Genomic DNA, 16,511 nt, shown 5'->3' with positions numbered 1-16,511 from the left:
AGTTCTTAAAGAATAGTTTTGTCGAAGAAAGTGACTGCGCATTACAAGAAGTATCTTGAAATGCCACTGTTTGTCTGCCGAGAAAATGAAGTAAGGAAAAGAAAGATGAAAGAAAATTGAAATCTGTATTTTCTCAGAACCAAACGGAGAAGGGAGATAGCGAAGTACCTTTGAAGAAGCTATTCTCGTTTTTGACTGATCTTGACGACGATCACGTGACCATATTTATAACCGTATCAGTTAGCTTCCACGTCAGCAGAAAAACGTTATGGTCGTTAACGACACGTGAGAGATGCACTGCTCTTTCTTGGACTGGGCTTGGGCTAGTCAACCATCCTTGGCCCATATATGGCCTGCTCGTGTTTTCTTCTGCTGATTCTGTGTCCCCTCAAGGTCTCAGTAATGGCTGAATCAACGAAGAACCAAACAGAAATGGTGGAAAAAGAAGATTACATGGGAGACCTCTCTCAACTCCTTCCTCATGAAGCCTCCAACTCTTCTACATTCTCTGCCAAAGAGGTCAGCCTGGGATTCAGTAATAATCCTCGAGAGCATTTGTTTACTCTCTTTCTGATTAGGGTAAATAAATCTATGTTTATATGTTTGTTTTTTGTTTTTTGTTCCCTCTTCCATCAAATCCATGAAGGAAACTCTTCCATTTGATTGCGCATTTAGATGTTTTATCACAATTATCACCATTTTTACATTCATTGCAGCTCTCTGAGTAACAAAACCCTAAACACAATTTCATTTTTCTGCCTGAGATATAGGCCACTTTAGTCTGTAAGAAGCTTCTTTAGGAAAAAGAAACCAATTTTAGCTGTATAACATATAAAAGTAGAAGGAAATTAATAGAATTGGATAAAGGAATGGGTGTGGACTTTATCTATATTGTAGGGAGCACTGATATATGGAGGATTTTTTTTTTTCCAAAACAAAAACTACTGGGATTTTATATCTAATTTTTATTTTCATTTCTATTCTTTTTTAGCGACCTAGGCAGAGAGTGATCATCGTCATTTGTGCAGATTTCAAGCGACAAAACCTCAGCTGTTCAATTATCCAAGAAGAAGTCCAAAACCCTCAGCTGGCAAGAACAGCGGAGACTTGAAAGAAAGAATAACCAACAAGAAGAGGATGGACAAAATAGGGGTTCCAATTCCACAATCTAACATTGGGATTGTTAAAGCAAATGGGTTATACCCCTGGTTCAACCTTTGGCAAGGGGAGCTCAGGAAGAGCTGAGCTAGTGGGGATTGAGATTCGGTGGACATGAGTTGGGATTGGAATGGAGATCCACACAAGGAAAAGAGGAAGACAGAGTAGCTTGAGGCTGAGAAGAAGAAAAGGAAGGAAGAGGCTTTGATGGCAGAGTTGGATCTAGGCAAAAGTCACAATGGTGTAGTAGGAGGGTTGTAGTAAATTTCTTAAAAGCAAAAGCAGCTCTTGACCAACTGAAGAACAGAGAAGTTGTGGAGACTGAGAAGAATAAGGAGGAGGATGAACAGGATGAAGAGGATGAGGAAGATATAACCGAAGAGGTTTGTTCTCAAAGTTGTTTTTAGTTTCTTATTGCTTTTAATACATAAATGGGATTGAAATCAATTGAGGAACGAGTTAACTGATCAACTTAACTATGTGCTTGCAAGTATATATTGATTTTACAAGCAATTTGGTGGTTGACTGCCTGAACACTTGGTAGCAACATTATGATGTTGTTAATGGCTGTTGCACATGGAATTTCATATTTTTTGTATTAGTATGTGACCTAATTGTTAATGGATTGGATACCAAGCTTTGAATGTTAATTCGTTTTCTTTTTATGAATTTTAGTTATTTAATTGCAATTGACTGCCATTTTGGTGTTGGGGAAAGATTTTTTATTTATTTATTTATTTGTTATTTGGATTAAAAGCACTTATCAGGACAAATATTGGTAGCGGTGGTTGAAATTTGTGTTTCCTGCATTGATGACCACCTAGGGGCACACACTTACAGGTTTTATGGGAATTTGATTTTCAATTGCACTAGAGCTCTATCTTCAGACCAATAAGCTAAAAGGACAGAATGAGGTCAAAAAATTGCATGTTAAAGATGATATGGGGGTTACAGGTGGAATCTATAATTCTGTTTTATTCTGTTTGTTGACCTGGTGACAGCTGAGGAACATTCCATGTCATAAAGTTAATTCCTGTTGGTCTGAGAAATGAAGAGAACCTCCAGGATAAGAAGGCAGTTGAAAACCATTTTGGATGCTTCTATTTTACTACAAATTTAATTTTTAGATAGAGTTGTTTTGGAAAATCCTGAAATAGCATGCTGCTAAATAACTGTTTTACAGAACATTTTATTCTCATAAGATTAGAGGCCTAGGTAAACTTGCTATTTTCAACCACTCTTCTTCCAGTACCATTAGCATTTGTGCTTTTAGCCCCTGCTTTGATTTCAGCTTTCAGAAATTGTGACACGCAATTGAGGGCATAGTCTTTAATGTCTCATGTCTTTTTTTTTTTTAACAGAAAAATGATCTGTGGGTTCTTTTACATTTTACTAGCGATTTCCCTCGTAAGGTTGAACCAACCTGTTGTTGGTGCATTGGTTTAATATTAATTTCATATCATCTTTGATTGTGTGGAAAAGCTTTTACTTTGAGAAGACCTTAATGGATTATGAACTTGTGGATGCAGAAGTTGCAAGCATTGCTGTTAGAATCTTACAATTCTCGATTCGAATTTTATCCTTAGATTCGATTTGATTTTTTATCCTGGCAATTCGAATCTATAGGGTGAATCTCAAATGTACATGAATTTTGACAGCTTCTTTTGATTCGACGGTGAATCGGGTGAATTGATATGAATCTACCGATTTGATCGATTCTTTTTGTATAGGGTTGTTAGACCTATAACTTCAAAATTTAATATTTTACTTCACTTTTTATAGTGAAAAGTTCACATAAAACCTTTTTTTAGCTATTTCTTCTACTAGGCATTCTTTTCCCTCTGTCTTCTTTTATTTTCTTTCTTTCTTTCTCTTTTTTTTTTTTTTTTAATATACTTCTCTAATTATAGTTGTCAAATTATGACATTTTATAGTAGTCTGACCTTTTAATTTAACGCACTATCTTTTTTTATTATTTAATTAATTATTCAAATTTAAATGGAAGTTTCAGCACATGTAGAATGATGATCATTATTTAAAATTGAAGAGTTTATGATTTATAATATAATTAAAAACACATAACATAATAAGAATATATTGTTCTATTATAAAGCATCCTTCTCAATAGTAAAATTATAAATTTATATTTATCAAAATATGTCATTGTGATTTTTTTTTTTTACTTTTTTTAAATTATATATATTTTTAATTAATTTTGAGAATTTTTAATGAATCTTAAGATTCAATTCTTGATTCACAAAATGAAGATTTATGAAAATTTCAATTCTTGATTCAAATATCGACATGACAACTATGTTTGCAAGAAATAATGATGAAATCAAGAGATGAATATAAATAGGCAATATCTTACATTCAGACTGAATATTAAGCATTAAACTTGTATATGACATTTAATTGCAAATTTTGAAGGGCATGCTGTTGGTTTCAGTATGAAACAATGGAAACGTTTCTATCCAACTGCCCTGGAACAAATGAAGATGACCACCAGACTAGACTTGTCTGCTCAAGGGGCCTCCCAGATGCAAATTTATTGACAGCATCGGAAAGTTAGGTGGATGAACTTGCGTCCATTTTCTCATATTTGAAACTAGATGGAATCTTCTGCTTTGTTGCTTTTTTGGGAGGATGTCAAGACAAAAGCAGGAAGGTGACGAGTCATTTTCATCTATTATATTAGGTCACATGTTGCTGTTGGGAGTTAAATCCATGGTAAATCATCGAAACTGTTCTAATTGGCTCTTCCATGCTCACAGATGGATTGCTGCACCATTTGTAATAGTACAAAATATGCTTAATCACAGGTTAGTAACTAGACAAAATATGGTGTGATTTAATAATAATAATAATAATTTATCTCATCTCATTCCAAATCCATTACTGCATTTTTCTCATAAAAAAGAATCACAATTACATTTATAGAGAATAATTGATATAGCAATTCAGTTCTTACAAGCAATTTTATTGGCTTAAAAAGTTGAACAATGGAAGAGGCCAAATTATTTTCCTTTTTGTTTTTTAATCAAGAAATTGTTGAAGCTGATTTATGCTTCATTTTGTTAAATTTGAAAGTTCTTGTTCACAGCAAGGACTGCTATTTCTGCTTTGGTTTCAGCTAGCTGATTTTCTGCACTGTGTATTTGTTGATAAAGTAGAGAGATTATTCCAACACAGCCATACACAGGATCTTGAATTCTGCATCGTGCCTCATAGCATAAGCAATCCGCTGCTGCAGCTCGTAGATGAACCGGCAGTTGCTTGATGAACCAACGAATAAAGATTTGTCAGCAACCATGATAGATAACATTTTTTTTTTCATTTGGTTAATTCGAGCTTAAGAGCTCACATCCCTTTAAGACGATTAAAATTTCGAATCGATTTGATATGATAAACGACATGTCGATGTTAATTATTAGCAGTTAATCAAGATTACCTGGAGCATTTTTCCCACGTTGCTGGAACCATAGATTTTGTGGACACATGAAAATCTTTCAGGATCATTGGAAGGAAAATATGGAGAGAAAATGCAATCTAAAGGGCATTTTCTTCTCAAATACTTGCAAGCAGAACAACGACCATTAATCATTCTCAAGAATCTAAAGAGAAATCTATTACAAATCTCAACAACAAAGACATATATCCTCTCAAACTAGATTTTCTGTATATTTAACCATCAGGTTATAAATAGGAGAGCATTTGTTTTGAAATAGACTACCTTTGATTTCCAAACGGCTAGTTTTCTCAGAATGGAATGAGAACGTGAATGGAGAAAATTGAGGATGAAGGAGTAGAAGTTCGGATTTTCTACAAGGATACGGATTCCTTTAAGGAAACTCGAAAGCCCCATCACCCATCATTTCCAAGGAAATTTCAAGCATAATTTTCCAGACAATCTCCTCGAGCAACTCCTATCATCAGACAATTTTAGAGAGACAACTGCGAAGTACTAATAGATAGAGCAAAGTTAACATCTTGCTTAGTTAGTATCTTACAATCTTTAGTGAATACATACCCAGAGCCAAAAGAGTACGCATGGGTTTATCCCAACAAAACATAAGTTCACCTTCCTGACATGAAGGTTCCAGGTTTTATTATTAAGACTTACATACTAAACAGATAGACAGGGTCACTTAAAGCGACCAGTGCATATGCTGGGTAGAAGAGTCGTATTCCCTGGAGTGATCAAGTGCCATGTACTGCCTTGTATTCTGTTGAGATAACTCAAGATCACCAGAGAATTGACTGTTCAGAGGCTGTGAAATTTGACCCAGACCCAGATCAGGGCACATCTCGTGCGAACTGCTGCTCGCTTCACTGCCCTTGAAACCCCAGGAAGCGTTTGGATATTGATTGACAACTGCACCATGCGGAGCTGTTGATTGAGCCATGGGAACCCCTTGGGGATTAACCAGGTCCTTCATCCCAAGCCCTGATGCTTGGTTTCTTGGGCCCCATGGTTGATTTGACAGAAGAGAGAGAGCACAGCTCGAGTCAGCAATGCCAACTCCTGTGTAGCATTCTCCTGAAGGAATTCCAGAACTGGAAAAACCAGTCCCACTTGCTGAACCTTGCATGTAGATGTTGGATGGAGGATTCTGAGAGCTATTCTGCCATGGAGGATGAGGAACGGACCTTCCTGCAGCTGTGGTTTGATTCCCAGGTGCCCGCTCACAGGGCCTTGCACCAGGCCATGCATCCCTCCCAGTAAGCCTTGAGTAAGCACTGAAATCCACAAGAAAGCTCCCAGCTCTGCTGCTGTTATCTGTCACCACATGAACCAAGCAGACAATCATATTAAGAACCTAAAGCATAAAGCAAAAATAAGGAGGACCTTTGAAAGTGATTCTCACTTCTAAAATCTTACCAAAAATTGCTGAAGAGAGTCGGCTTTGGCGAGATGACATCACTGGTCCAGGTGGTGGCTTCCTCCGCCGCTCATTATGACCAGCTAGGCGTCTGCGGCAGCTTCGTTTTCCTTGGTCAAATTCAGGAAGAAGATGAAATCTGATCACAGATTAACACACAAGTTACTAGCAGACATTGATGGGTAACGCAAGCACCAATCATCTCTGTATAGAGTATAAATAAATAATGAACCAAAAAAGAAGATTGTGCAACATAGGGCTTTTGCAGTCCGTGGCAAACAAGGACCAAGAATGTTCAAGAATCCCAATCCTGGGTAGAAGAATCATACAAACCGTAAATAATATTAGGATGAAAAACCGTGGCACAGTGTAATTGGTGCCCCAAGTAAAGTGGGCAAAGACATTGCAAGTGTAGCACAATCAAAGTAAAACACGTTCCAAATCGAAATATTGATTTAGTACAAACCATATTATCATATCTAGCAATTACTAAAGAGATCAAACTATATACTATAGAAAAAGAAGCAGGTTTGACATGAAAAAGAATCCACATAATTGAGGGTAAACACATACGCCTACACATTGTTCGAGAAATTGCAAAAGCCATACATTATTTTGATGCTTAGTAATCCGAAGAAGTTTTGAACCATGAAGAGCTAGACTAGCTTGAACAATTTTAGTTTAGGATTTAGGATACAGAAAAGCAACACAATGTTATACTGCTGCTGTCTATCAGGACAGAAAGACAGCAAAATGAGATGATGTCAACAATAGAAGCTTATTTACACACTTATCCAACTTCCATCAGATGACTTCTGCAAGTTATTGTCAACTCTGCTCCATTTGCTGATTTCACACTTCTGTCAGACATTCTGATACCACCTCAGATGCTCTTAATGTTTATAACAAAAAATAAACATATAAACACCAATGACCTAAGTTTCGACAGTGGCAAGCCATCCTTCTGTTGTGAGCATTGAGGGGGAAACACATTAAGAATGATGATGATACATTTAGAACTCATGCTTGGTTTGCCAAAAGGATGCTTTAGACATACAAAAACTTGCTCAAATAATCAAACTATATTATAGTAGAAACCTCCAGCCAAAGCATGTATAATAGCTTTCTTTAGGTTGCCAAACAAGAACTTGAGGAACCTACTAAATGGAAAGAGGAGGGGGGGGGGCTGAAATTCTACTATCCAACTGTTCTTGCCAACACAATTTACGGAAAAGAGAACTTGAAAACATCCACCTTTCCATTCCTTAACCGTTGAATTCCTTCAACACAATTTAAGCTGGTTGCTATGACCTTTAGATTCCATTGGAATAAATTCAAAAAAGAACATAAAAGAAGTTTGATCAACATGACATGGTTGTGACAATACACATTTAGATAGTAAAATTAACTGAAATGCCAATTAACCCATTTCATGCTTGCTGAAAGGACCTAAATATTTTCTCAGATGAGATTTGTTCGCACCCAATGATTTTAATTTGACAAGAAAAATTAAAATCTTTTTCTGCTTAAACTCTTGCATTTTGGTATGCCCACAGTCCCATTCAACCCGAAACCGATCAGTCAAGCCTGGATTGACTGAAACCGGACCAGAAACGACCAGTTCAGTTTTGAGCCAAACCCAAATTTTTCCCTTAAAAAAAAAAAAAAAGATTTTAGTCGCTAGATTTATCACAACTGGACTGAGCCGAAATCAAAACTAAGACGGACTGGAACAGGAGGGGGACCCTTCGATCTGATTTCAGTCCCCCTGGCCCTGGAAGTGGAATCGGAACTGATGGTCCGATTCGAGCCTGGAACCAGACCATGGCCAACCCTACCAAATGCCAGTTTTCCATCATGCATTTCACATCTTATCTCACCTATCTTTGATTCAACTTAAGACCAATGCAATCTTTATTATTGAATGCCATATTTGATAACATCTTGATAGATATTGAAGGCAAAGATTAACATTAGAAAATATCTTAATTGGCAGATCTCACAGATGAACCTTATATTAAAAACTTTCCTCCCCACCAATAACAAGAATAGGAGCATGTCTTGATCATGGAATAGGTTAACACGACCAAGTTCGCAACCATACAAATTGGCCCACCTCAAAAACGTCAATACTTGAAAACAACATGATTGAATGATTTTGGTTGCAATCTTAAAACGGAAATCAGTAGATCAAGTTGAATTTGTACATGAATGGACCAAAACCATCAATGTAATGTTTCATCTAAATTTAAATTAGTACGTTATAGGATGACGAGCTTCCAGCGGCTTTGGGATGTTATTTATATTCTACTCGAGAAGACAATTATATTTCTTGCCAAATGCAGAAGATTCATATCAAGTGGTCCAAAAGCTAACAACAACAAGACTCGGCACATGCAATCTCCAAATAGGAACAATCGAATGATAGGTCACCATCAAAATAAGTATTGCCTAACTACAGAATTGAGAACTCATGCTTTGGTTCACTAAAAGAACGCTAGTTTCATGAAGCTTTAAACATACAAAAAGATTACGAAAACTTGTTCAAATAAGCAAACTATCTCTCATCCCTTGAGAATATGTCAATGCCAGTGATGCAACAATTCTTCTATGTTAGAATTTCTGTCAGGTCGGTTTGCAAGAAACTGCAATCTTATACGTTTCCTCTCTCTTTTTTTTTTTTTTTTAATCATGATTAACACATCAATCAAGTGTATCAAACAAAATTATAACTTTCCTTAAATTAACAGTATTGGACCATTTTCACTGTGCTTTTTGGCGCATCGAAAAATGTCAGGATAAAAAAATTAGGCCTCCTTGGAAATAAATCATTTGCAAGAAAATAATTCAATTGAATTCTCATACAATCATGATCGATTTTTATATCTATTAAAATGATTTTTTTTAAGTTAAAAAGAATTAAATTATTTCATTTCATACATGAAAATTGACCAAAAAAAATTAATTGAATTGAATTTTTGTAAAATTCTAATTTCCAAAGAAGGGGTAAAGGAATCCAGTGTACTTGTAGATTTTGGGGCTTATAACGAAAGCAATATGCTTTATTCAGAGAACTCATCAAACCCCACCAACCCAAAAAAAAAAAGAAAAAAAAAAGAAAAAAAATAGGCAAACCCCCACAAAAAAAGGTAATCTCTAATGGGAGATTCTCTTCCCCACCAAGACAAAATCACAACCAGTCACATTCATCAGCATGCTCCATTAAAAGTGGCCCATCTCGAAAAGAAGCATCTGATTAGATGTCATGGGGGATAGAGGGTTGTACACATATCTGAACACAGGCCCTCCATAAACTTTCCATTATAGATACCCTAGTACTTCCTAATTCTAACATCGCGAAAAGGATAAGGGTTATGTATGCAATAGCTATTTGAGATTCTGTCGAATAAAGCACAATTTCAAAAATATTTATTAAGAATATATGAATTCGACATCTTTTAGTCATAACTCATAAGAACTTCAGAATAACCAAAAAAAAAAAGTAATAATAACTGTTTTTTTCAACATCTAAAAAGGTGCTTTTTCAAAAAACAGTTTCAAACCAGCTTTTTAGCCTACCAACCACAATCCCAAACAGAGTCTAGGTAGACTCAAAATAGAAAGCTAAAAAAAAAATCTCAACATGGCTTCTGAGGTGAACACTATCATGAAAAGGAATTCTACAGGCCATAGTTGTTAGAACCGGACCAACCCAGCCGATTGGACTCAAACCAGTTTAATTGGAAACTGGAACATATTTTGCAATTAAAATTCTTTTTATTGTTCTTTCATGATAAATAAAATTAACTGACTATTTCTTGTATTATAAAACATTATTTTAATTTTATAAAACATTATTTTAATTTACTAAAATGTTTTAATAATTTATGAGAATTATTTTATTTTATTTATAATAGTATGCATTATTATAAATTTATAAAAGATTATTAATTATGTAACATATATTTAATATTTATTTAATAGTTCAACCTCAATTCAACCCTAGTTGAATCTTAAACCCTTGATCCTCTGCCTTCCACAGTTGAATGGCAAGCCAAGTTCAAAAGCCTTGCTAAGGGTGCTCATGTGCCATGTTAATAATTATCAACAAAGGTCATATTTTGCTATTAGAATTGGGACATAGCAAGAGCACATATTATAACTTACAAAAGAAAAGCCAAAGCACAAGGCTTGCTTTAAATTCTCCATCACCTAACATAGCCACCAAAGAATACAGGGTCCCACACTTCACATATGAGTCCAACAACTATCAATGTTAATCTAGAACTATCTACAATAAAAGCATGCCCTTCAGGTAATTTTCAACATACAGCAATTCTGAGTAGTTATCCTAAAACAACATATAGTGGGTTGGTTACCTTATCTATTCCAAATGAAAATCTATGAAAGACATACAAAACAATAAACATTGACAATATTACCTTCTAATGCATGTATTTTTATCACAAATTACTAAGGAGACAACTCAATGATTAAAACTTGGGATTTCAACTAAGATGGTTCAACTTTCAAATTTGGGATGAGGAGTTTATCTAGTAAAATTATAGGAAATTTCCAAAAAGATAAGGTAAAAATTAGGTGAAACTATTCAGTGGGGAAAAGCAAACAAAGAAAGGGGAAAAATTCTATCAATCCCACATGGAAAAGGATTCACTAGGAGGTCTCAAATCCCAATAGGATTGGGTGGGGTTAATTATAGAAGGGAGAAAGCTAGCCTCTATGGCCTGCTCTATATTCTGATTTATGAAAAGGAAAATCATGTCATCAACACCATGCATGACTAGAACAGAATCATCCAGAAAATGACTCAATGAACACTTGTTTCAAAGAACTGATGAAGCTTTAAATTTGCCAGCAACAAAGAACTGTGTAGCTTTCAACTCTCTAAAGAAGTTTACATGATCACAAATGCCTAAAATCAGATAATTCACCAATAATAACAGGTAAAATCAAATTGAGAGACATGGATGAAGCAGAGACATTGAAGAATGAAAGTAATAAAGAACATAATAAAAAAAAAAAGAAAAGAAAAGAAAACTACCACTCCAGTTCCATAATAAATTTTAATTTCAATTATTTTGGTTGCCTAATAAATCCAAAAGTCCGTCAATTATTAAACAAAAAAAGATGGAGAGGGAGTAAAAGAAAGTTCCAAAAGCCTATCCAAATTGACAACAATAATCTATTTATGACAAAGAAAGCTACCACAAAACCCACGAAAAAGACATCGAAAGCTATTGTTTAAAACCACAATAAACTGAACATAACTCCCATTATCAAACTAGCTAAAGTAAAATTCTTGTGCTTTCTTCAGAAAATAAATTTCCTTCCAAAAAAAAAACCAGAAAATCAGCAAAACAACAAAATCCATAATCACAATAAACACCCAGAAAAAAAAAATCCAAAGTTCCAGCAACAAAAGCAGTAAAAGAATATTTTTCAGCCATAATGGACGTTAAAAGAATCCAGCAAAATAAAATTTTGACAAAATAAAAAGCCAGGATAATAAGCAACAACTCAACGGACCTGCTACACTGCTGGCAAAATCTTTGCTCCAAACCAGCAACAATGACCTTAGGAGACTTGGAGTGCATGCCACAAACTTTGTGCCTGGAATAATACGCCTTAGCATCACTCAGATCCACCTTACATCCCTCAACTTGGCACCTGGGTGGCTGCTGCTGTCCGCCGTGAACCTTCCTCGCCGGGCCCCCAGACCCGGAGGACGAAGACCCGGATGCGGACTTGGCCGGAGTCCCAGCCCCTGCATTCTCAAAATAGATTTTTTGGCCAAATTTCAACCCATTTATTGACTCGGCAGGTGGAGAAGAAGCGTTGGAGTTACCTGACTCAGTCAAACAACCCGAACCCGTTTCCATAAGTGGTGCTTACAGAAGATTCATGGTGTTATCATGGGTCAATGAGGAAAGACTCGAGGGGCTCTGCTGGACTTTAGTGTTCTTGATTGCAAATAAAAGTAAAGTACAGAGAAGAAAAGAGAGAGAGAGAATGGGGCGAGTTTAGCCTGGCTTTAGAGCTTTAAGAGAGAGCAGAAGAAAAAGTAGCTAAAAGCAGACACCTGACACTGGCCCATGCTGGGGGTGACCAAGAAGACCTCTTTTCTCTTTCTCTCTTTCTATCAAAATAATAGTGGAAAAAAGCAGAGACTGAGAAGGTAGCAACAGAGAAAGAGAGGTACTTTGGGGAGTTCAAGGTGGCCTTTTGTCTTTTATGATGTTACAGAGACTGGTTATATGGGCAACTAAACTCGAATGTCGTTTTATAGAGAGCTTTTTCTGTTCATTCTCTTTGGCTTTATTGTTTTAGTTTGGCACCTCTCTTTCTTTCTCGATTGAGTGTCACTGTGTCTCTGTATGTGAGCTGCCATTTTCTCATTTTCTTCTCTCTCTCTCTGTAATGGGTGCCAATATCAATGCCATTTTTGGTGCGGTGAAAGGTCTGAAAGACCCTTTCTTTTCCTGGTTAGGTGACCCATTAGACCATTTTTCTTCTTCTTCCTCCCCTCCTCCTCCTCCTCCTCCTTGGTTGGGGAGCCAAAATTTGCAGAGATGTTCTGATTAGGAAACTTGATGATTGATGTATTCAACAATCTCCTTTTCCAGGTCTTCTCTTTCACTATAAGTAGGATATGCATGAAATGAAGGTCATAAAAATGGTAAAAAGTAAAACTTCTTTTTTTCTTTTTAATTTTAATAAAATAACTAATAAGCCCTATACGGTACCGTACGGTTGAATGATTAATTTAAGAGAATAGAATTTAATTATTGAATATTTAATTTTATATGAGTCCAATTCATTGAAATTAAAACACATGTATATTTATTTAATTTTTTAAATATAATTGGCTCATATCAAATGCAATGTTTGTCAAATTTCTATTTAAAAAAAATTAATAAATAAATTTGAAAATACAAAAATATTTGGAAAAATATATATATTTTTAAAATATAATAATGATAATGACAGTCGGCAGTAATAGTATAAAAAAAAAAAAAAGGGCAAGAAAGAGAGGAAAGTTGATAAAAGGGGCACGCCAAATCCCTAAATCCAGGCAGATTTTATTTCAAATCTGTCATGAGAAGATGTGACGCTTTTGGGTTGTGGCGACTATTGGTGTTGGCAAATGTGACACATAATTATTACATCACTCGATATTTGCCCCTACTTTTTTAATTTATTGCATTACGGTTACCATTACAAAATATCTTTCATTTCTTTCATGGGAATTTTTTTTTCTCATTTAAATTTTATAAAAATTATTAATTATTTTAATGCTTTGTTTAATTAAATATTATTTTATTATATTTAAAAAAAAAAAAAAGAAACCAAGTACAATAGCTTTGAAATTCGTTTCTTGTATTCCCTTATTTTTAGAAAAATATTATTCTACTTCAATCATTCTATATAAAATAGCTTGTATAAAATAGTAAACTAATGATAAAAAAGTATGTGTATGTAATAGATTTTAAAAAATTATAATTATTATAGTTAATTTTTTTTTAATTTCAATAGTTATATTTATATATTTTTTTAATTTTTTATTATTTTATTATTTCATAAAAAGCATTATATCACTATTTTATAATATAATTTCTCTTATTTTTAACTTTATAGAATTTCTCACATCTCTTATATGAACAAGAATAAATAAAAGAAGAATGAATCAAAAAAGTAAAATTGATTTTAGATTAAAGATTTTGATTTTTTTTAATTTAGAAATTATTAAGATAATTTATGGATAATATTAATAGTTGATCATATATTATAATGCTTGATATTTTTGTTAAATTTTATCACTGATTTTGATAATAAAGTAGAATTAAATTGAATATCAAAAATTAAGGTGAAATTATTAAAAAAACTATAAAATAAAATTATAAAAATTATTGAAAGTTAGAAATTTTTTTAGGATTTTTCCTTCTTTATTTCTATTTACAATCAAAATTAATGTCTTTTCTATTCAAAAAATGAAAATTGACTGCCTTTTTTTTTTTAACCATAACCCTAATATATTTACAATTTAAATAAAATTTGTATTTTAATTTTTTTTATTTTTAATAAAAAATTTAATTCTAAAAATATATTTTCTATTAATAAAAAATTTTTATTTTAAAATTTTTTATTAATGGATTAAAAATTATTTTCTTCTTTAATTAAAAGCAAATTAATAGAATTTTATACAAAAATATTAATAGAATTAAAGTTCAGAAATACAATTATAAGATTTAAAACTATATATATATATATTCTATAAAAATAATGGGTGCTAGAAGGCTTGCCGCCTCGTAGGAGGCACCCATGAAGGGGGAAGGTGGCTAATTGACCGTTGCTATAACTTTTTTTTTTTTCTCTTGGCATAATTATAATTAGCAACTTTGAATTTCCTTTTTCCAAGTCAGTACTAAAGGAGATTGAGAGAGCGTGCGATAGTTTTTTATTCCTTAATCAAAGGCAAAAGAATTCCCCACTTTAAAATTTAAAAAAGTTAAAACAAGTTATTCATTCCCTTTCTTTTAAACCTTAAATTCATTTCAAATCAAATTGAATTTTATTTTAATTATTTAAAATTATATCAAATTCAATTATTATTATCTATTAAAAAATTTTTAATTTATTTAATTTTATATTTTTTAATTAATAATTTATATAAAATATTATTTTGATTAATAATTTATATTTTAAAAATTTAATGATTTCATAAAATATTTAAATTCATTTTATATAAAATAAAATATATAAAAAAATTATAAATATTATTATAAAAATATATATTTATATTTAATTAAGTATTATATAAACAAGTTCAGGTAACGGATACCCAACTTATAAAACTCGAATCCATCACGGGGATTATTCTTTAAACCTAAACTTGTCCCAAACTCAATTATATGCTACCCAAATCCGTCTTATTTGTCACATCCTACTGTTAGTAGTATGTCCTAGAGCATATCATTTAGTATGTATCTTGTACATGTTTTATTAATAAAAGGCATTTCCACTTTTCCATTTACATAATATATTTATGTGTAATAGAAAAGGTCCATTGATATTTTTGTTAGAAATTATATTCTTAAGTTGTTAAGAATATGAGTGACAGTATTTCTAGTACAAAGTATCATAAATAGGTTCACGATCGAACATACTTCATAATAAGGACATGACTTATCTAGAAAGATTGTATTCATGTTTGTTCCCAAGTTATCTATATGAGATATAAATAAGATGGAATGGTGAGTCTCATGCCATATGACAAATATGATATGCACTTATAAATGATAAGTAGGCCGAACCAGTGACACTTATGACAAGCACATGGAGTTTACTCTTGTCAATGTTTTGTCATAAATTATATCAGTGCATATAATCTTTAAACCTGATATAGCACAGTTATCTTGTATATAGGTAGTTTGAGTTTGATACTGCTTTCATACTTGTACTGTGTATGGGTATATGGGCATGTGTTGACTCCTACTAGTTATATATGAAGGTAGGTGTTGATCAAGATGGAATCCGTTCCTCTAAGTAAATAGAGATAAAATCCTATGTTCATTTAATTATTCTTGATGTTTCAAGTTCATGGCCAGGACAGATAGATTTAATCCGAAAAGAGTTTCTGATGAGGAAATCTTTTTAATCAAGAACTGGAATTAAAAGAAATATTCATAGCAAATGGAGTTTGACATAAATCATGACTCCAGCTTGAGTTGGGATTTTGTAACAGAGAAATTCCAATATATGTAACATATGATTATAGGTTCATTTAAGGCAAACCTTATTACTAATTGGTTAGCCATGGCATGCTATGCTAGGTGTTAACCATGGTCTAGAGAAATTATTTATGGTAAGAAAGAGTTATGATGATATTAAGAGTTGATATCATATCTCATTACCAATTAGTGATGAGCCTGGTAAGTCACACACATACACAAGTTATCACCTAATTAAATATGATTTGATTAATTAATTAAAGAGTTTAATCGATTAATTAAATAGGTTTGGTTTGCAATTAGATTGCAAAGTCCCTAGCATGACTTAAAACCAAATCTAGATTATTGGATGTATAGTATAAGTTAAATTTATATTTAAAGTGTTTAAATATGAATTTAATTAATGAGAAATTAATTAATAGAGATTAATTAATTAATTTATATTTGATATAAATTGATTAGAAGAAGAGAAATAATTATTTTGGGTTAAGAACTCAAAATTAAGACACAGAGGCATTTTGGTCATTTCACAAGATGACATGTGGCACCATAAGATGGTGACACATGGCTGTAGACCTCTATTTTGTGATGAGTATGTGCATTGAGGCTGTGAGAAACCCGATGATGAAAAATTATATAACTGTAAGATATAATTAGAGGCATGGAGCTGAATTATTAATTACGTGGTATGATCTTGAAAAAAAAATAATAATATATTTTT

The 16,511-nt window shown here is 33.0% G+C and overlaps 2 protein-coding genes and 1 pseudogene across 4 annotated transcripts; 1 reads left to right on the top strand and 2 right to left on the bottom strand.

Annotated features, from left to right (window-relative positions):
* The first annotated feature begins 11 nt into the window (after positions 1 to 11).
* LOC110644196 (uncharacterized) lies at positions 12 to 4,626 on the top strand (annotated as a pseudogene).
* LOC110644197 (LOB domain-containing protein 24-like) lies at positions 4,236 to 5,023 on the bottom strand. 2 transcript variants are annotated; one of them, XM_058143770.1, is made up of 3 exons: positions 4,892 to 5,023; positions 4,610 to 4,732; positions 4,236 to 4,433 (listed from the first exon to the last, which is right to left on the bottom strand). In XM_058143770.1, exons 1-3 carry the CDS (start codon positions 5,021 to 5,023, stop codon positions 4,236 to 4,238), a joined length of 453 nt encoding a protein of 150 aa, XP_057999753.1. The 2 variants fall into 2 exon arrangements, with proteins under 2 accessions (XP_057999753.1, XP_021652563.1); XM_021796871.2 differs by having other exon boundaries at positions 4,610 to 4,971.
* Positions 5,024 to 5,098: 75 nt separating this feature from the next.
* Positions 5,099 to 12,152, bottom strand: LOC110644195 (squamosa promoter-binding-like protein 9). Of its 2 annotated transcripts, XM_021796870.2 has the most exons (4): positions 11,908 to 12,152; positions 11,589 to 11,826; positions 6,041 to 6,180; positions 5,099 to 5,938 (listed from the first exon to the last, which is right to left on the bottom strand). In XM_021796870.2, exons 1-4 carry the CDS (start codon positions 11,939 to 11,941, stop codon positions 5,307 to 5,309), a joined length of 1,044 nt encoding a protein of 347 aa, XP_021652562.1. In that variant the 5' UTR covers positions 11,942 to 12,152; the 3' UTR covers positions 5,099 to 5,306. The 2 variants fall into 2 exon arrangements, with proteins under 2 accessions (XP_021652562.1, XP_021652561.1); XM_021796869.2 differs by having other exon boundaries at positions 11,589 to 12,152.
* Between the last annotated feature and the right edge of the window lie 4,359 nt (positions 12,153 to 16,511).

This window comes from Hevea brasiliensis, chromosome 3 (genome assembly GCF_030052815.1).
Source record: "Hevea brasiliensis isolate MT/VB/25A 57/8 chromosome 3, ASM3005281v1, whole genome shotgun sequence".
NCBI lineage: Eukaryota > Viridiplantae > Streptophyta > Magnoliopsida > Malpighiales > Euphorbiaceae > Hevea > Hevea brasiliensis.
This window is presented reverse-complemented; position numbering and strand designations above follow the sequence as displayed.